The 22450-nt window shown below is 37.5% G+C and overlaps 1 protein-coding gene across 3 annotated transcripts in view; it reads right to left on the bottom strand.

The window, feature by feature from the left end:
- FNDC3A (fibronectin type III domain containing 3A) overlaps nucleotides 1–22450 on the bottom strand; it is a 205661-nt gene that overhangs the window by 142305 nt on the left and 40906 nt on the right. For all 3 annotated transcript variants that reach the window (XM_006083537.3, XM_006083535.3, XM_006083536.3), the window contains exon 2: nucleotides 18233–18370. In XM_006083537.3, coding sequence (XP_006083599.1) covers nucleotides 18233–18331 — 99 coding nt within the window. In that variant the 5' untranslated portion in view covers nucleotides 18332–18370. The remainder of the gene's footprint in view (nucleotides 1–18232; nucleotides 18371–22450) is intronic.

Raw genomic sequence — 22450 nt, 5'->3', positions numbered from 1 at the left:
TTTATATCTGTAGTTTTAGGACTTTTGTTCAGCTAGAAATTAAATCTGAATGATAGCTGTTCTGTAGTTTAGTTGTAATTCTGCTGCCATCTTGACTCCAAGCCTCTAGTCATTTTTTGAAGATTCTTTGAGATTTTCTATGTACAGGATCAAGCCATGTGCAAACAGAAAAAAACTTTAGCTAGACTAACCATGGAAAAAAGGGAGAACCCAAATCATGAAAATTTGAATTAAAGAGACATTACAACTCAAACCACAGAAGTACAAAGGATCATAAAGGGCTATTACGAACAACTATATGCAAAAACTGGACAACTGAGAAGAAATGAAAATTTCTTAAAAAGATACTTAACAAAGACTGAATCAGGAAGAAATAGAGAATCTGAACAGATCAATTCGTATAAGAAGGTAAGTCAGTAATTAAAAATCTCCCATCAAAGAAAAGCCCAGGATAGGATGGCTTCATTGGCGAATTTTACCAACCATTTAAATAATTAATGCCAATCCTTCTCAAACTCTTCCCCAAAAAATTAAAGGGGAGGTAACACTCCCAAACTTGTTTTATGAGGCCAATATAACCCTGATGCCAAAGGCAAAAAATGACACCATAAGAAAATCCACCCCACCCCACCCCCCCAAAAAAAACCTACAGGCCAAAATCCCTGATGAATAAAAACGTAAAAACTCTCAATAAAATACTAGCAAACCAAACTTAGTAGCATATTGAAAGGATCATTCACCATAATCAAGTGGGATTTATCTCTGGCATGCAAGGATGGTTTACCATACACAAATCAATAAATATGATATATCACATTGATAGAATAAAATAAAAAAACGATATCTCTATAGACATGGAGAAAACATCTGACCACATTCAAGATCTGTTCATGATAAAAACCCTTAACAAATTAAATATAGAGGAAATGTATCTCAACATAACAAAAACTATATATGACAAGCCCACAGATAACATCATACTCAACAGTAAAAGCTCAAAAGCTTTTCTTCTAAGATCAGGAACAAGACAAGGGTGCCCACTCTCACCACTCTTACTCAATATAGTATTGCAAGTCCTAGCCACAGCAATCAGGCAATAAAAAGAATTAAAAGGCAGAAGTAAAAGACTAGGAAAAGAATAAGTAAAACTGTCTCTATTTGCAGATGACATGATTTTATATCTAGAAAATTTTAAAGACACCACCAAAAAATTGTTAAATCTAAACAAACAATTCAGTAATGGTGCAGAATGCAAGATTAATATACAAAAATCTAGTGTTCTATACAGTAACAATACATTATCTAGGGGGAAAAACAATATTTACAAATAAATTTAACCAAAAAGGTGAAAGATTTCTACATAGAAAACTACAAAATATCAATAAAATAAACACACACACACACACACACACACACACACACACACACATACACACACACACAAATAAGGTATTCTGTATTCATGGACTGGAAGAATTAATATTATTAAAATGTCCATACTACCCGAAAGCCATTTACAGATTCAATACAATCCCTATTGAAATTCCAATAGCATTTTTTACAGAAGTAGAAAAATAGTCCTAAAATTTATATGGAATTACAAGAACCTAAATAGCCAAAGCAATTCTGAGGAAGAAGAACAAAGTGGGAAGCATCACACTTCCTGATTTCAAGCTATCTTGTAAAGCTACTAGGGGCCCAGTGCACAAAGATTCATGCATGGAGGTGGGGGGTGGGGGGGAGGGGTCCCTCAGCCCGACCTGCACCCTCACTAATCTGGGAGCCTTCAGGGGAGCCCTCTCCAATCCGGGAATTTCTGTCTGTCTTTGCAATCATATGAGCGAATTGTCTGAGACCCCCAACCCAGTTTGATTTGTTGCTTACAGAATAATAGAGGCATTTTTTTTCTTTGCTTCATTGGTGGAGATTTCCTGGAAGTTTTAGGATATCTTCCCTTTAATTTTTCCTAGACACTCTGATTTTACTTATGTCTCTCACCTTTGCTTTCCATCCATCCCCCACCGCAACAGTAACTTGCTCCAGGCTCACTTTGCTCTAGTGTCTAGGAGATCCGTCCACCACCTGAACTATGATTCTCAGCATTCCTGGTGCTCCCCGTGCTCTGGGCTTCCGTTTCCGGTCCTGGGGCTGCCATCAGAACTATTATTCCCAGAATATCTGGTGTTCCCCGATCTGGGAGCGACCGAGGGAGCCACGGCCCCCCAAGCCTCCGGCTATCCTGCTCTGTTCTCTGCCCAGCGACCAAGAGAGCCATGTCCCCCCAAGCTGCCGGCTGTCCTGCTTCTGCTCTCCACCCAGCACCTGTGTGTGCAAATTAACCCGCCATCTTTGTCAGGTTAATTTGCATATTCACTCCTGATTGGCTGGTGAATGTAGTGAAGAGATGGTCAATTTACATGTTTCTCTTTTATTATATAGGAGGATAGTCATCAAAACTTGGTACTGGCATAAACATAGAGAAATAGAGCAATGGAACAGAATTAAGAGCACGGAAATACACCTATGGATATATGGCTGACTAATATTTGACAAGTAAGCCAAGAACACTCAGTTCAGAAAAGAGAGGCTTTTCAATATGAGGTACTAGGAAATTGGATATTCACATGTATAAGAATGAAACTATCTTATACCACTCACAAGAATTAAGTCAAATTGTATTAAAGACTTAAACATAACATCTAAAACCATAAAACTCCTGAGAATACATAGAAAAAAAGTTCCTTGAGATATGTATCTTAGCAATGATTTTTTGGATATCACACCTAAAACACAAACAAAATGAAACTGAACAAGTGGGACGATTTCAAACTGAAAAGCTTTTGCACAGTAAAGGAAATGGCTCACAAAATGAATAAACAATCTGTAGAATGGGAAAAAGTATCTGTAAGTCATGTTTGAAAAGGGTTAATATTCAAAATATATAAAGAACTCCTACAACTCAACAGCAAAAGAACTTAAAAGGCAATTTAAAATTGGGCAAAGGAACGGATTAGTCATTTTTCCAAAGAAGATATACAAATGGCCAACAGATAAACGCTGTTGCTTAACATCACTAATCATTAGAGAAGTGAAAATGAAAACCACAATGAGGTATCAGCTCATACCTGGTATTATTGATATCATTAAAGAGATACTAGGATATATACAGAAGTCTCTCGAATAATTGCTGTTGAGAATGTGAATAGGGGAACCCTTTTGCACAGCTGGTGGTAATGTAAATTGATATAGCTATCATGGAAAATAGTATGTCGGTTCCTAAGAAATTTAAAATTAGAATTATTGTGTGAACTAGCATTTCCACTTCTGGGTATAGACCTGAACAAACAAAATGAAAACACTATGTCAAAGAGATAGCTGCACCCCCATGTTCACTGCATCATTATTTACACAATAGCAAAAACATGGAGACAACTTAAGTGTCCATCATAGATGAATGGGTAAAGAAGTTGTGATATATGTATCTCCAGTGGAATATTATGCAGACATAAAAAAGAAGAAAATCCTGCCATTTGTAACATGTATGTACCTTGAGGGTACTATGCTAGGTAAAGTAAGTTAGAAAGACAAATACCGTATGGTCTCATTTATATGTAAAATTAAAAAAAACTCATAGAAAAAATATCAGATTTGTGTGTGGTACCAGAGGTGGAGGTGGGTGCGGTTAGAATGGCCCATTATAAATTAAGTACTTTGGTGCAATGTACAACATAATTATTATAGTTGACACTGCTGTATGGTATATTTGAATGTTGCTTAAGAAGATAGGATCCAAGATAGTGGGGTAGGTGGAAATTACACTCAACTCCTCCCAGGATCACATCAAAATTATAACTAAATTATAGAACAATGAATCTGGATAACCATTTGTAGACTAGCTGAACATGTCTTATAACTAAGGATATATACAGAAATCTTTCGAACTCTGGTAGAAGAGGTGGAGACAAGAAAAGGGCTGGCTTTGCATCCATTTCAGAGGTTGACACTTTGGAAGGATATCTCAGTTGCAGACGTCCTCCCTGAGGAGCAAGGGGTCTAAACCCCATGCCAGCCAGGTTCCTCATCTCAGAGCACCAGTGATGAGAAGAGGAGCCCACATAACATCTGGCTGTGAAAATCAGCAGGGATTCCATCCACCTGGGTGATACAGTAGTCTGCTACACTCCCTGAGTTCCTGTCCTTCTAAGCTGATGGGTGAGGGATCTGCTGGTGGCAGCCAGTCTGAGCCCACATTGCAATCTTTCTTGAAAAACTCTTGGGGTATTCTAGGCAAGCTCGGAGGCTGCCAAAGACATACAGGGACAGACCAAGTTGTGTGACTTTAGGGTGAGGGCTGCTTACCCAGCATGCTCAACCAGCACCACTGTTCCTGTGTTGGGACACCACCGCCGTGGCATTAGCCTTGGGAACTACATTAACCCTATCCTGCAGACTCCATGAGGCTCCACCCTGCCAAACTACCAAGGAGCTGTGGGATTTTCTGGAGGCAGCGAGCCTGGGCTCATATCGCAGTCTTCTTTAAAAAAAAATCTCTTGAAGAGTCTTGCCAGTGTGGGCTCGGTTGGAGAGTCATCCCACATACCAAGAGGTTGCAGGTTTGATCCCCTGTTGGGGCACATACAGAAGGAAACCAATCAATATTCTCTCACTCTTGTTTCTCTCTCTCTCTCTCTCTCTCTCTCTCTCTCTCTCTCTCTCTCTCATCAATAAGCATATCCTCAGGTGAGTATTAAAAACAAACAAACAAACAAACAAACAAACATGCTTGAGGAATTCCAGGCAATCTCAGGGGATGCCAGGACACACAGGAAGAGACTGAGTTGTGTGGCTTTAGGATGAGGGCTATTTTTTCACCATGCACCTGACCGGTGTCAACCAATTCTGTGTTGTCCGCCACACTCTGCATTAGCTTGGGGAGCTGCACTAGCACCACTCTGCCAACTTCCTGAGGCCCCATACTGCCAAACTCAGAAATGGCTGTGGGATGTGCTGGTGGCAGCTAGCTTGGGCCCATGTTGCTGTTTTTCTTTAAAAACTCTCAAATTCTAAGCAAGTTCAGGGAGAGGCTGAGTTGTGCAGCTTTAGGAAGAGGAACTTCTTTCCTCCTGCCCAACAAGCATCACTATTGTTGTACAGAGCTCTTCCTCCACATGACCAAATCTTAATCTGTTTTAGCCTGATGAACTCTACTGGCTCCACCCTGATGACTCCTTGAGACCCTATGTCACTGCAAAACTTTGCAGGTCCCAGGTGGGTGGCGGTTGTCCTTGCAATATACTGAGACTTTTGCTGAGTGGCCTCAGACCCAGCACTGGAACTGAGTTTTAATCTATATTAACTTGGTGAACACAAATGGCCCCTAACCGGTGACTCACTAAAACCTGCCTCATACAACTTGTGTAAAGCTTGAGGCTCTTTCGGTGCCCAAGCCTGATGAGCAATTAGCAGGTGAAGGCAGATCTCCAGGTTCCTTGAGCCTTTTTCTGACCTGCCCAAGGACAGGTATTGGTGCAGCCAGCTTTGATATACAGCTTGGCCCCTCCCATAAGCAACCAGGCTCAGTAGAGGTAGTTACCAATTGTGGATCCTTTTGTAGCTCCAAACATGTAGCCTAGTGCTGATCACAAGCAGTGTCTGACATTGACCTACAAGAAAGTCCTTCCCAAAAGGTGACAGAACCAACACACCTGGTAGCTGGCTCCAGTCCACATCAGAAAACAACCAGATTAGCTCTATTAGTGGCATACCCAAAGGGAGATCTCAGCAGGCACCAGACCCTGCTGGGCTGAATTCCACTTCGATAGCTCATCTCCCCTCCTCTCCCCCCGCCACACACAGCAACTCAAATACTGTGGTCTGGGTCAGTCCTCACAGTCAGCCAGATTGAGGGTCAACCCCACACACAGACGGGCCAACAGCAATCAAGACTCAACAACAATAGAGGGGCTCATATAAACCACAAAAGGGATATTCCTGAAGTATCTAGCTCAAGTGATCAAGGAGACTATGCCACTGAGCCCCACAGGAGACCTACTACATAGGCCACCCTACCATATAGCAGATCGACCTAATACACATAAACAAATACAGAGAGGCAGAAAAAAATGGGGATACAAAGAAATATGCCCAAAATGAAAGAACAAGAGCAATCCAGAGAAAAAGAAATAAGTAAAATGAAAACAAGAGAACTACCAGATACAGAGTTCAAAATTAATTAAAAGGATAATCAAGGAACTTAGGGGGAATGTATGAACTCAGTGAGAAATTCAACAATAGAAACAAACCAACCCACCTCCCCCCAAAAAAACAACCAGTCAGGAATGAAAAATATAGTATCTGAAATGAAGAATACAGTAGGAAGTAATCAACAGCAGATAAAGCAAATAAGTGATTCTGGAGACAAGATAGAAGAAAAAACCCAATCAGAGCAGCTAAAAGAAAAAAGTTTTAAATAATGAGGATAGTTTAAGAGAACTCTGGGACAACATCAAGCATAACAACATCCACATTACAGGGGTACCAGAGGAGAAGAGAGAGAACAAGAGATTGAGAACCTATTTGAAGAAATAATGATGGAAAACCTCTTTAACCTGGTGAAGGAAAGACACACAAGTCCATGAAGCACAGAGAGTCCCAAACAAGATGAACCCAAACAGACCCATACCAAGACACATAATACTTAAAATGGTAGAGATCAAAGAAAAATAGAAAATCTTAAAAGCAGCAAGAGAAACACAGCTAGATACTTACTAAGGAGCTCCCATAATACTTCAGCTGATTTCTCAACAGAAACATTTCAGGCCAGCAGGGACTGGTATGAAATATTCAAAGTGATAAGAAGCAAGGACCTACATCCAAAACTGCTCTATTCAGCAAGGCTATCATTTAAAATTGAAAGAGAAATAAAGAACTTTCCAGACAAGGCAAAGCTTTAATCACCATGAAACTAGTATTAAAAGAAATGTTAAAGCGACTTCATTAAGAATAAGAAGGAGGAGGAGAAAGAAGAAGAGAAGGAGGAAGAGAAGAAAAACATAATATTTATAACAAAATAGCAATATTTACCAATCAATAATCACTTTAAATGTAAAGTGATTAAATGTTGCAATCAAAAGATATAGGGCAGCTATATGAATAAGGAAACAAGGTGCCTACAAGAAACCCACTTTAGATAGAAAGACACTCACAAACTGAAAGTAAAGGAATGGTTAAAGATTTGTCATGTCAATAGAACCCCCATGCCAAAGAAAGCTGGGGTAGCAATACATCAGGCAAAATAGACTTCAAAACAAGGGTATAAAAAGAGACAAAGAAGAATATTACATAGTGATAAAGGAATCAATCCAATAAGAGAACAAAACCCTTGTAAACATTTTTGCACTCAATGTAGAAAAAACAATATATAAAGCAAATATTGAGGGACATAAAACAGAGAGACTGACAGTAATACAGTCATAGTAGGGGACTTTAACACTCCGTTGACATCAATGGGTAGATCTTCCAGACAGAAAATGAACAAGGAAACAGTGGCCTCAAGTGACACAAAACACTAGATGGGTTTGATATTTTCATCACCCCAAAGTAGCAGAATATACATGCTTTTCAAGTGAATATAAAACATTCCCTAGGATGGACTACATGTTAGGCCACCAAACAAGTCTCAATAAATTTAAGAAGACTAAAATTATATTAAGCATCTTCTCTTATCACAATGGCATGAAACTGGAAATCAAATACAAGAAAAAACTGAAAACTCAAAAACACATGGAAGCTAAATAATATGTTACTAAACAATGAATAGATCAATGAGATCAAGGGGGGGGGGTGAATTAAAAATACCCTGAGACAAAGTAAATGAAAACACAACTTCCTGAAATCTGTGGGATACAGCAAAAGCAGTCTAATGAATAAAATTTATGAATAAGCAAGAAAAATCTCAAACAATCTAACTTTACACCTAAGGAACTAGGAAAAGAACAACAAACAAAGCCTAAAGTGAACAGAAGAAAGGAAATAACAAGGAGAGCTGAAATAGATAAAGTCTAAAAAAGACTTAGAAAATCAATGAAATCAACAGCTGGTTCTCTGAAAATATAAATGAAATTAATAAACTTTTACCTAGACTCATCAAGAAAAAATGAGAGAGGACCCAAATCAATAAAATCAAAAATGAAAGAGAAGTGACAATTAAACCACAAATATACAAACAATTATAAGAAAATATTATGAACAATTATATGCCAACAAACTGGACAACCAGGACGAAATGGATAAATTCTTAGAAACATACAATCTTCCAAAACTGAATCAGGAAGAATCAGAAAATCTGAGGAGTCCGATTACTACTAATGAAATCGAAGTAGTAATCAGAAAACTCCCAGCGAACAAAAGCTTTAAACTGGATGGCTTCAGTGGTGAATTTTACCAAACTTTGAAAGAAAAACTAACACCTATCCTTCTCAAACTATTCTAAAAATTCAAGAGGGAAAACTTCCAATATACAAATAAATGGAAGCAAATCGTGTTTATGGATAGAAAGAACTAACATAACTAAAACGTTCATGCTCCTAAAGCAAACTATAGACTGAATGCAATTTCTTTTAACATACCAATAGTGTATATAACAGAAGTAGAACAAGTAATCCAAATATTTACATGGAACCACAAAAATCCCTGAATAGCCAAAGAAACCTTGAAAAAGTTGGAGGTGTCACACACTACCTGATATTAAACTATACTACAAACCTATAGTAATCAAAACAGCATGGTACTGGCATTAAAACAGACACATATGTTAATGAGATAGAACAGAGCTCAGAAATAAACCCATGCCAATATGGTCAATTAATCTATGACAACAGAGGCAAACAAACAAAAAAGCTGGGGTAGCAATACTTATATCTGACAAAACAGACTTCAAAACAAAGGCCTTAACAAGAGACAAAGAAGGTCACTACATAATAATAAAGGGATTGATCCAATAAGAGGATGTAACTCTTATAAACATATATGAACCCAATGGAGAAGCACCTAAATATATTTAAAAAAAAACCCACAAAACTGGTGGACTTTAAGGGAGAGATCAAAACAGTAATAGCAGGGGATTTTAAACCTCAATGTCATCAATGGCAAAATATATTAACTATGCTTTCTTCTTGTCTGTGTTCTTGATGCTCTGGCATTTGTGATGGAGCTGGCCAGGAAGAGACTGCCCCTTCCCCAATGGTTAATTCTTATAGAGAGCAAGAGCTGGACCAGGAACATAGTTCTTCATATAAACCAACCAATTATAAGTCTACAGTTCCAATGTACTTCTTATTGAACTGTTACACATGAAACCAATTATCCCAGAGCCAAATACCAGGCAATTGAAGACCACCATACAGCCCAAGCCTGCCGTAATTATTATTTTTTACTCTTTTTACTGAGAAATAATTAACATATAACTTGTATTAATTTTAAGTGTACAACATAATAAATTGATACATAAATATATTGTGAAATTACCACAGTAACTTCAGTTAACATCCATCACTCACTCTGAGCTCCAGCAAAGGGGCAGTGGCTCAAAAGGCAACAGAGAATACTCTGGTGATTCTTTGAGACCCCACCCCACACAACCCAACCTGCAGGACCACCTAAACTGCTTCTGGTGGCTTTTCCATACAATGGCCTTGGCTCATGCTGCAGAATTTCTTAAAATCTCTCAAAGGTTCACAAACCCCAAACAAGCAGCATCTGGCCTCAGCATGCCCCTCTCTCTTGCTAAGCAGCCCCAAGCCCAGCACTAGTGATAGCCAGCCTCAATTTGCAGCTTAGCCTCTCAAAGGCACCTCCCAGCCCAGTACACACGGCAACTATCACTTCATAGCTTATACCAAGTGGCCTTAGGCAGGACACAGGCAGCAGCTAACTCTGGCCTGCACCAGAGCCCCTCCCAAAAAAATTCCAGAAATAGCAAACCCAATGGCCAGCTTTATACCACACCAGAGTATCAACCAACCACCTCCATAAAAGACACACCCAAAGAGCAGTCTCAGCAGGCACCAGAGCCCCACTAAAGCAAATTCTGCACCATAGTGTTACCTGCACAAAAGCTCCTCCACTGTAGTCATTGCTAGTCCTCACAAGCAATAAGCATAAGGGTCAATCCTTTTCATTGATGTTCCAATAGCAATCAAGGTTCAACTACAACAGGAGGGCACACACAACCCACACAAAGGACACTCCTGGAGCACCTGGCTCAGGTGACCAGGGAATCTGCACTACTGGGACCCACACTACATAGGCCACTCTACCAAGATCAGGAGATACAGCAGATCGACCTAATACATAAAAACAACACAGGGAGGCTGCCAAAATAAGGGGACAAAGAAACATATCCCAAATGAAAGAACAGAACAAAATTCCAGAAAAAGAACTAAACAAAATGGAGACAAGCAATCTACTAGATGCACAGTTTAAAACACTGATTATAGAGATGCTCAATTATATCAGTCAGAACTTCAACAAAAAGATAGGAAGCATAAAAATGACGATAGAAAACATAAAAAGAACTAGCATAAGTGAAGAATACAATAGTTGATATGGACAATATATTAGAGGGAATGCACAGATTAGATAAAGCAAATGATTGAATCAGCAATTTGGAAGACACGGTAGCAGAAATACCCAATCAGAACAGCAAAATATAGTAATTTAAAAATATGAGGATTGCCAAAACCGGTTTGGCTCAGTGGATAGAGCGTCGGCCTGCGGACTGAAAGGTCCCAGGTTCGATTCCGGTCAAGGGCATGTACCTGGGTTGCGGGCACATCCCCAGTAGGAGATGTGCAGGAGGCAGCTGGTCGATGATTCTCTCTCATCGATGTTTCTAACTCTCTATCTCTCTCCCTTCCTCTCTGTAAAAAATCAATAAAAAATATATTTAAAAAAAATGAGGATAGTTTAAGGGGCCTCTGGAACATCAAATATACCAACACTTGCATGATAGGGATACCAAAAGGAGAAGAAAGAGAGCAAGGAATTGAATATCTATTTGAGGAAATAATGACAAAAAACTTCCCTAACCTGGTGAAGTAGACATGGAAGCCCAGGAAGTGCAGTCTCCCAAAAAAGATGAACCCAAAGAGGCCCAAACCAAGACACATCATAATTAAAATGCCAAAAATTAAAAACAAAAAGAGAATCTTAAAAGCAGCAAGAGAAAAACAATTAGTTACTTACAAGGGAGCTCCCATATGATTAGCAACTGACTTCTCATCAGAAAGGATTGACATGAAATATTCAAAGCTATAAAATAAAGGACCGACAACCAAAATTACTCTACCCAACAAAGCTATCATTTAGAACTGAAGGACAGATAAAAAGGTTCCCAGATAAGAGAAAGCTGAATACTTCATCACCACCAAAACACTATTAGAAGAAATGTTAAAAAGACTTCTTAAGACGAAGAAAAAGAAAGATAAAAAAATATAAATAGTAAACCCTGCACCAGAGCCCCTCCCCCAAAATTCCAGAAATAGCACACCCAATGCCAGCTTTATACCACACCAGAGTATCAAGCAACCACCTCCATAAAAGACACACCCAAAGAGCAGTCTCAGCAGGCACCAGAGCCCCACTAAAGCAAATTCTGCATCGTAGTGACTCAGTGGGCTGGGCCTTGTCTGGTTCTCCCAAAAGTTGTCAGTTCAATTCCCACTCAGGGCACATGCCTGAGTTGCAGGCTCGATCCCCAGTAGGGGGTGTTTAGGAGGCAGCTGATCAATATTATACTCTCTCATCGATGTCTCTCTCTTTCTCTCCTGCTCCCTCTATCTCTCTCTTTAAAAAAAATCATGCCCTAGCTGGTTTGGCTCAGTGGATAGAGTGTCAGCCTGCAGAATGAAGGGTTCCAGGTTCGATTATAGTTGAGGGAACATGCTAGGGTTGTGGTCATGATCCCCAGTAGGGGGCATGCAAGAGGTGGCCAATCAATGATTCCCTCTCATCACTGATGTTCCTATCTCTTGCTCTCCCTCTCTGAAATCAATAAAAATATATTTTTAAAAATCATTAAACTATTCTAAAATAAATAAATAATAAAATGGCAACAACTACATATCTGTCAACAATTTCTTTAAAAGTAAAATTAAAATGTTCCCATCAAAGATTTAAGATGGCTGAATAGATTAAAATAATCAAGACCCTTATATATGCTGCCTATAGAGATTCACTTCTGATTGAAAGACACACACACACAAACTCAAAGTAAAGGGATGGGAAAAAATTCATAAAAATGGAAACAAGAAAAAAAAGCTGGGGTAGCAATACTTATACCAAACAAAATACACTTTAAAATAAAGGCTGTAACAAGAGACAAAGAAAGACCCAGCAATTCTACATCTAGGTATTTATCCAAAGAAACCTAAAACACTAAATCAAAAAGACACATGCATCATATGTTCATTGCAGTATTATTTACAATAGCCAATATAATGGAAGCTACCTAAGTGTCCATTAATAGATGAATGAATAAAGATGAAGTGGTACATAGATGCAATGGAATACTACTCAGCCATAAAAAAGCATAAAATCTTTCCATCTGCAACAACATGAATGGACTTAGAGGGTATTGTGTTGAGTAAAATAAGTCAGAGAGAGAACTACAAACACCACATGATTTCACTTATATGTGAAATCTAAAAAGAAAAAAAATGAGCTAACAAAACAAATTCATAAACACACAGTACATTTTGTTGGTTGCTAGATGAGAGGGGGATGGGTGAAAAAGGGGAAAGAATTAAGAATTACAAATAGTAGTTACAAAGTAGTCATGGGGATGTAAAGTACAGCATAGGGAATATAGTCAATAATATTGTAATAACTATGTGTGGTGTCAGATGGGTACTAGATATATCAGGGTGATTATTACCTAAGTTATATAAATGTCTGATCACTATGCTGTACACCTAAAACTAATAGAATAATGTATGTCAACTGTAATAAAAAAATAAAGAATTTTTTGAAAAAAGATATAATCTCAAATCAAGCACATGCTTGAGAAAGCAAAATGGTAAATGCGCTTTGGAAAACAGTTTAGCAGTTTCTTATAAAGATAACCATAACCTTATCATACATGATCCATCAATCATGCTCCTCCTACATATTTACCCAATTGAGTTGAAAATCTACTCCCATCTAAAAACCTGCACATGAATGTTTAAAGCAGCTTTGTTTATAAATGCCAAAAACTGGAAACAACCAAGTCCTTCATTAGGTGAATAAGCACTATGGTACAATGAAGTATCACTCAATAATAAAAAGAAATGAGCGATTAAGCCATGAAAATAAATTATCTAGAACACACTGCTATGTGAAAGAAGTTGGTTTGAAAGGGTTACATAATGTATGAAACCAACTATATGACATTCTGGAAAAGATAAAATTATAGGGACAGTATAAATATTGGTGGTTGCCATGGATTGGGGTGGGATGGAAAGTGAGGGAGGGATGACTAAGTAGAGCACAGAAGATTTTTAGGGTAGTTAAACTATTCTCTATGATATTTTAATGGTGATATATGACATTATACATTTGTCAAAACCAAAGAACTGTAAAATACCAAGTGAACCCTAACATAAACTGTGGAAGTTAATAATTGTGACAGATGTACCTCATCCATATAAGATGTTAATAATAGGGAACTGGTACTATCTCAGATATATGAAAGCTCTCTACTTTTTGTTACCTACAACTGCTCTAAAAATAAAGTTTAATAATTTTTTTAAAAGCGTGATGAAGATTCTTCAAACACAAAAGAGTTCAAATGCTGCTAGTCAAAATGAATAAAAAATGTATATTACAGCTTCCCTAAAAGCAACACTAGTAACAATAATGTCAGGAGGGATTCCCTCTAGTATAATTCATATGCCAAAAGACCCACTATATATAATATGGCATAGTATCAAACGTTTACTATATAAAACCAGAAAATACAGATGAGGCAATGGATAATCTGGATGGCCAACTATAAGAGTTTTTAACATCATGCATGCACTTGACACTTCCTCCTATCAGGAAGTATCTTTGGATTTGCTTTTTTACTCCAGGCACCAACCAGGTGTCATATCTCTACAGGAAAGCTCTAACTTGATCATGTATGGCATACCAATAAGTTCCTAAATTAAGACAAAGAAATGCCTGTTTTTAAGTTTATTTACTTCCCACCTCTAATTGTTAGCATGCATATATATATATATATATATATATATATATATATATATATATATATAACTGATTTCAGAGAGGAAAGAAGAGGGAGAGATAGAAATATCAATGATGAGAGAGAACCGTTGATCGCCTTCCTCCTGCACGTCCCCTACTGGGGATTGAGCCCACAACCCAGCATGTGGCCTGACAGGGAATCGAACCTGGGGCCCTTCAGTCCACAGGACAATGCTCTATCCACTTAGTCCAGCTAGGGAAATTATTACCTACTTTTGTTCAGTTCCTTCCATTTCTACCACAGCTATTGGTCCACTTTTGCTTCACATTTACACTTTAGTATAACTACCTCTTAGTTTCTTGATCTACTGTTTACTATAACTACATCTATTGATTTAAGTCCTGACAGGCATTTCTAAAAATTTCTTCAATATTTCAAACATTTATTGAGTGCTTAAATTCAGATTCAGCAAACATTTACTGAGCTCCTTCAGGCTCATTTCACCCTCATAGCTATAGCTACTCTAAAGAAGCTATTATTACCTCCATTTTAGAGCAATTAGAGAAGTTTAAAAACTTGTCTGAGTGCACTCAAATCAAGTATAAATCTATGAACCAAGTCATGTATACTTCCCACTCATCTTTATCTCTCCCTATAAAACTACAAGATACTCTGCTAGTTAGAATTTAAGGTTTTACTACACCTCCTGAAACCTATTTTTCAAATCCTATCTAAAAAACTGTCCTCTAGACATAATAACCATATCTGATCCTTCAAATCTTGTTCTAGTAGATTCTTCTATTCCTAGCCCCTTTCTCTATACAGTAAAACCTTAATATAACGGATTAATTCAGGTGAGATGTTATCCCTTAAAGCCAAAAGTCTATCATATAATAAAGTAGGTTTCCCAAATGTGTATGTTAAAAAAATTGACAAATCAGTTTAGCTGTTATTTGTTTTTAATGTTTGGGGATTTTTTTTACCAATGTTTTTTAGAGAGAGAGGAAGGGAGATGGATAGAGAGATAGAAACATCAATGAGAAAGACACATCATTGATCAGCTGCCTCCTGCATGCCCCCTACTGGGGATCAAGCCCACAACCCAGGCATGTGCCCTGACCTGGAATTGAACCCATGACCTCTTGGTTCCTGGGTCAATGCTCAACCGCTGAATCAGACTGGCTAGACTAGTTTACTTGTTTTTACTTCTGTACATACATTTATATAATTAAAATTAAGTATGTATGAAAGCTTAATTTCACAGAAAAGTTTTCTATATGTATTACTGTACCTTAAATTTATACTGAATAGGTCTAGTAAATGCTTGCAATCACCAGTCACTGTGAGTAAACAAATGCACATGGCTGGGGTGTGGCTTAGAGCATGTTAAAACTGCTGCAGAAAGTCACGTCATAAAACAACAGAACCAATTACCACATGAGATGCAGTGTGATCACGTGGTAATCATTCGCTGAACGTTGTTTATGAGCAGTGATTTGTGGAATTAAATATGCAGACTATAGCTGTAGATATGTAATATTTATTTATGTTGGCAAATAACTGTTTCTTCCAACATATGGCTATTTGCTAAAATTTGTTAAAAATAACAGTGAATTAATAATAAAAAAATAACCTGCTAATTTAATTATAAGCAAATCTTGGTTAAAAGCATTTTAAAATTAACAGGGTGTTAATTTTCACATATTACATATGGACCAGAAATTGCTTCCATTAAATTCGAAGTCCATTAAATCAAGGTCCATAAAATCAAGGGTTTACTGCATCCATCTATGCCACTACTGTCACTTGCTAGCATGGTCCCCCATCAAGATTTCAGGAGGGCAGGTGGTCTCATTTCAGCCTACTGCCTTCTTTTTAACAGACTACACCAAGGATGTCAAACTCAAAGGCTAACACAGCCAAATAAACGAGGTTTAAATTTATGTGAGCTGCAAAAAAAGCTGAAAGCTTCAGTTTTCATAGAAACGTAGGTTTATTTCGATAGAGACAAGCTGAATACAAAGGGCTGAAATAAATGAGTAATAGTTAACATAAAATAATAGAACATTTTAACAAAAATTAATATCTTTTTCTTCTTGAACATTAACTTACTTTCCAGACATTAATTAGCATAATGCTAATAAACCTATTTATCTTGTTCTCTGAAAGCGAAATATTTCCTGTTGCACACACCAAACAAGTCAGTCCAAGACTAATGACATGGCAATTGGCTGCTAAAATATTCGCTGCTAGTATTAGTGGAGAGAAAGGGTGCGCCTGTGCAAAAGGTGCGTAAGGGAAATAAATGCAACACGATTGTAGTAATCAGTCATTAGCGAACGTTGTAGCTAGTTCTTAATAATTATGTATAACAGGATAATGTAAAAATTAAGTTACAAAATTTTATTAAAACGTTTCTTACATACCGTTATATTGGCTGGGCCACAAAAATATTCGCTGTGGGCCACATGTGGCCCGCAGGTCACGAGTTTGACATGCTTGGACTACACACTGCAGCAACATCAATGTATAGTACTGTAATTAACTGCTTAATAGATTCTTTTATGCATTGGACTATCTAAACAACATGAAGCCAGTGATCTGCCTGAAATAACAATGACAACTGAAGACACTCCTGGAACCTCAAAGTAAATGAATACCTGCCATATTTATTATTTTTGCAGGAAAAAAAGAATCTTAACAGACTTAAATTTGACCATAAAGAAAAGTTAGTGAAATGCAGTTGCTACTATAAGTTAATTAAACCCAGGATACACTTATCATGCCATATTTATTCAAAACAGAAAAAATTACAATTCAACCCACTCTTGCATTTTCAACAGCAGTTAACAAAAAAAGCCTCCTATCTTGTAAGAAAATCATAATTGTCCACTAAGTTTGTAAAGAAACAAAATATGACTAATTTTTTCGTAGTTTCCCAGGGAGGCAGTATGAGCAAAAGCTTTATGTGATCTTTTTTTTAAAAAATATATTTTATTGATTTTTTTACAGAGAGGAAGGGATAGAGAGCCAGAAACATCGATGAGAGAGAAACATCGATCAGCTGCCTCCTGCACACCCCCCACCGGGGATGTGCCCACAACCAAGGCACATGCCCTTGACCAGAATCGAACCTGGGACTCTTCAGTCCACAGGCCGACGCACTATCCACTGAGCCAAACCAGTCAGGGCAACTTTATGTGATCTTGAGCCTTTCATTTTCTTTCATCTGCAAAATGGACACAAGTATACCTGCTTCATAAGATTGTTAAAAAAAAAAATAAGATCATAAAGATCTTAGTACAATGTTTTTTACATAGTGAGCACTCAAAATGTTCCTTCTTCTCCTCATTATTATTCTGTTCTTCTTAGTCTTTGTTTCCTCTCTTACAATATTAAAATCCCTACACATAGGGTTGCTGGGAAAACTAAGCACATTGCTTGGTGAGTAAGAGGTACTTAATATAAGCCCATCATTCTCATCCCTTTACAGAACTATACTTATAAAGCCATGGGTTGGTGGGAAAAACACAGCAGCTTTTCAAAAACTGTGTATTTCCTTTTGGGAGGAGGGAGTGTAGACAGGAGTAGGAGGTAAAAGAAGATAAAGTTAATTATTATATAATACCGGCAGCCATTTAATTATATAATTAAATAATGACTTCAATGATTTCAAGTCATAATTTATAATAATCATGAAGAACCAGGTTAAAGTTAGTTAAAAAAACACTCAGAGACAACTACATTTTTTTCTAAAGGAAAACAAAAACAACTTTATATACACACACAAAATTTAAGCATGAATTACTACGACATTTTAGAAGTGACTTCAAAAACAGTCTCATTTCATTGTCTTATGAAACCGAAACAACATTTTGAACTGGAGTTTAAAACATGAATTAACAGGAACCCACTAAGGTGATATTTATTGTTTTAAATTTTGCATTCTTCTGAAAGAAATACATGTGTACTAGACATAAGGAAATAAACATTTGTTTTCCTTACCTGTTGTGTTCCATCTGCACTTACAATAGGGGCTGATAGAAGAGAAATATCACTAGTTAAAATCTGAGATGTATCCAGTAGTGGTGGATGTTCTGCCATTATCAATAAGACATTAATATACCGGATAACTCTCCAACTCTGAAAAACAAAAATATATAGCATATGTATATATCCTTAAAATATGTTAAAATATGATACATCCAAGATTTGTTTTCTTAGGTTATATATTTATTTCGAGAGTATGTTTATTAAACCTGGGGCAGTGAAACCAAAAGAAGGGATTAGGATAGAAAAAGCAACAGGAGAGTGCCTAGGTGGTGCTCTGATTTTGGTTCTCTAGAAATGTTTTAGTTTAAAGTGAGCCATAGTGAGCTGCTGTTAGCTCAATGAAAAGTCAGAGAAAGAGGGTCTGGGAGACAGGTTCGGGGGAGTAAGCTCAGGATGAACTGCTGCTGCCAGCTGCTCTCCTGGCTGCAAGTTTCTTGAGGACCCTTAGAGTATAGGAGAGAAAAGTAAAGATGCACGCCTGAGAGGGAAGAAAGATATGGTTATGCTTCAGAGAGAGCCTCAAGATTTGTCTTATTCTTTAACCTAAAGAGATAGTCTTGTCAAAGGAAATTTTACAATATTCTGTTGACTACTTTTTAGTCAACAGACCATTTAAGGAAATACATTTCTTACAATTTAACCAGCTACCTGTCATTATAGACAATAAACTAAGATCTAAGAAAGCCAATATATCAGCACCGTCTATTTAAAATCTGTTTCTCTATCCATTTCATCTCTATACAATATTTATTTAATTCAACTACCACACCACTTTAGTTAAACACTGGGATAGGCACTAAATGCAATGACTGAGTGAAGCAATTCTACCACTCTTTTTATTTTTTACGAGGAAAGATGATGATTATGAAAACTCAATCCCTCCTCATCATCCTATCAGTCTCTAGGAACTACATAGGAATTATGATTTTTCACTGATTCCTCAGACAAAGCAAAATGACAGAAAAATTTGCTCAGGATTAGAATAAGACCCTTCAAGTCCTAACTTTTATGTTCTGACATTGGCCTTCTACCATTCTGGTTTTATTTTTCTTTTCTAAGTGACACCTATTTTACTATAAACCATTTCAGTGATAAAATCACATACATTTAGAAATCCTTAAACAGATGTCACTTGTATAAAAAGTAGAGGACCTGCATATGCAATATTAGTTTATCACATTTGTCAACCAATAAAACATCAGCCAATTACATGTTAGGATGAAAACAATAGAGCTCAATCATAAATTTTATTGAATCTATACTGAAAGGCAAAATAACAAACATTTTAGGATACTTGCAGCATTCTACAATTCAGTAGTGTCAAAATGCTTAACTTCAAAACTTGTTTATAGTATTGCAGATGTCCTCATTTCCCCACATCTTTAATCCCCTACTTCCTTCCCCCATCCCACCCCAGGCTTTCACATTATTGTCTGTGTCCAGGGGTTATGCATGCATGTTCTTTGGTTGATTTATTCCAGTCCCCCAACCACCTCCCTTCTGAGATTTGCCAATCTATTCCCTGTACTCATACCTCTGGTCCTATTTTGTCATTTTATTTTATTCATTAGATTCCACATATAAGTAAGATCATGTGATACTTGTCTTTCTCTGACTGGATTATTTCACTTAACATAATGCTCTCCAGGTCCCTCCATGTATGGCAAAGGGTAAGAGTTTCTTCTTTTTACAGCTGCATAGCATTCCTGTGTAAATGTATCAAAGCTTTTTTATCCACTCACCTACCAATGGGCACGTGGGCTGTTTCCAGATCTCGGGTATTGTAAATTGTGCTGCTTATGAACATCGGGGTGCATATATTCTTTCTAAGTAGTGTTTCATGTTTCTTAGGATATATTCCTAGAAGTGAGATCACTCAGTCAAATGGCAGTTCCATATTTAATTTGAGGAAACTTCATATGGGTTTTCCATAAAGGCTGCACCAGTCTGCATTCCCACTAACAGTGTATACTACAGTTCCCTTTTCTCCACATTCTCACTAGCACTTGTCATTTGTTGATTTGTTGATGGTAGCCATTTTGACTGGTGTGAGGTGATACCTCATTGTCATTTTAATTGGCACCTCTCTGATGATTAGTGACATTAAACATTTTTTTTTTATGTCTCTTGGCCATCTGTATGTCCACTTTGGAGAAGTGTCTAGTTAGGTCCTTTGCCCATTTTTAAATTGGACTGTTGGTTTGCCTTTTGTTAAGTTGTAGGAGTTCCTTATATATTTTGGAAGTTAACCCTTTATCAGATGTATCATTGGCAAATACGTTCTCCCATACAGTGGGCTCCTTTCTCATTTTGTTGATAGTTTCTTTTGCTGTGAAGAAGCTTTTTATTTTGATACTAGAAGCCCAGTGCACGAAGATTCGCGCAATAGGCCTTCCTTCCCCTGGCTACAGGCACTGGTTTTCCTCTGGGACCCAGGACCCAGGCCGCAGCTGCTTGGCCTCGAGACTTGGCTTCTCTGCTGAGGCCGCAATGCGGCTTGGCTTCTCCGCTGCAGCTGCAGCGGAGAAGCCAAGCCTCTTCAGTCTTCACTCTGGCCGGAGCCTTCAGTCTTCGCTCAGCGCCTGCGTATGCAAATTAACCGCCATCTTTGTTGGGTTAATTTGCAGTCGCTCTGATTGGCTGGTGGGCATAGTGGAGTGACATCAATTTGCATGTTTCTATTTTATTGGTGTAGATATCTCATTTGTTTATTTTCTCTTTTGTTTCCCTTGCCCTAGGACAGTGGTCGGCAAACTCATTAGTAAACAGAGCCAAATATCAACAGTACAACGATTGAAATTTCTTTTGAGAGCCAAATTTTTTAAACTTAAACTATATAGGTAGGTACATTGTTATTATCTTAATTAAGGTACTCCTAAGGCTTAGGAAGAGCCACACTCAAGGGGTCAAAGAGCCACATGTGCCTCGCGAGCTGCAGTTTGCTGACCACTGCCCTAGGAGATGTATAGGCAAATACATTGCTATGAGAGATGTCTGAGATTTTGCTGCCTATGGTTTCTTCTAGGATTTTTATGATATCACCACTTACACTTAAGGTTTTTTTAAAATACATTTTGAGATTATTCTTATGTACAGTATAAGTAAGTTGGTGGTATAGTTTCATTCTTTTGCATGTATTCATCCAATTTTCCCAACACTATTTATTAAAGAGATTGAATTGACTCTATTGTGTGCTTTTGCCTCCTTTGTCAAATATTAATTGAGCATTATGGCTTGGGTAAATTTCTGGGTTCTCTGTTCTGTCCCATTGATCAATATGCTTGTTCTTTTGACAGTACCAGGCTGTTTTGATTACAGTGGCTTTGCAGTATAACTTGATATCTGGTATTATGATTCCTCCAACTTTGTTCTTCTCTTTCAAGGTTGCTGTGGCTGCTGGAGTTTTTCATTTTTTTGTTCCATATAAATTTTTGAAATATTTGTTCAAGATCTGTGAAATATACCATTGGTATTTTAACAGGGATTACACTGAATCTATAGATTGCTTTAGTGTGAACATTTTAATGATGTTAATTCTTCCAATCCATGAACATGGTATATGCTTCCAGTTGTGTGTATCTTCCTCTATTTCTTTTTTCAGTATCTTGTAATTTTCCAAGTACAGGTATTTGTCATCTTGGGTTAAGTTTATTCCAAGGTAAAAACTTGTTTTATTTATTGCAATGTTAAATGGGATTTTTGTTGTTAATCCTCACCCCAGGATATTTTTTCCACTAATTTTCTAGAGAGAATGGTAGAAAGAGGAGTGGGGGACAGAGAGAAAAAAACATCCATGTGAGAGATACGTGGTTGCCTCATGAACATCCTGACTGTGGCCAGGGATCAAGCATGCAACCCAAGTACATGCCCTTGACTAGGAATCAACCCTGCGACCCTATGGTTTGAGGGCCTACACTCCAATCACTGAGTGACACCAGCCAAGGCAATGGGATTGCTGTTTTTTATTTTTTTTAGTTTCTCTTTCTGAGACTTCATTATTGCTATATAAAAATGCCATCAATTTCTGGATGCTAATTTTGTTTTCTGCTAGTTTGCCAAATTCACTTATTAATTACTTTTTGATAGAGTCTTGAGGGTTTTCTATATACAATATCATGCCCTCTGCAAATAATGATAGCTTTACTTCCTCCTTTCCAATTTGAATGCCTT

This window comes from Myotis lucifugus, unplaced genomic scaffold (genome assembly GCF_000147115.1).
Source record: "Myotis lucifugus unplaced genomic scaffold, Myoluc2.0 scaffold_7, whole genome shotgun sequence".
In the NCBI taxonomy this organism is placed as follows: Eukaryota; Metazoa; Chordata; class Mammalia; order Chiroptera; family Vespertilionidae; genus Myotis; species Myotis lucifugus.
Note: the sequence above shows the minus strand (reverse complement) of the source record. Positions and strands in the feature narration are given on the sequence as shown.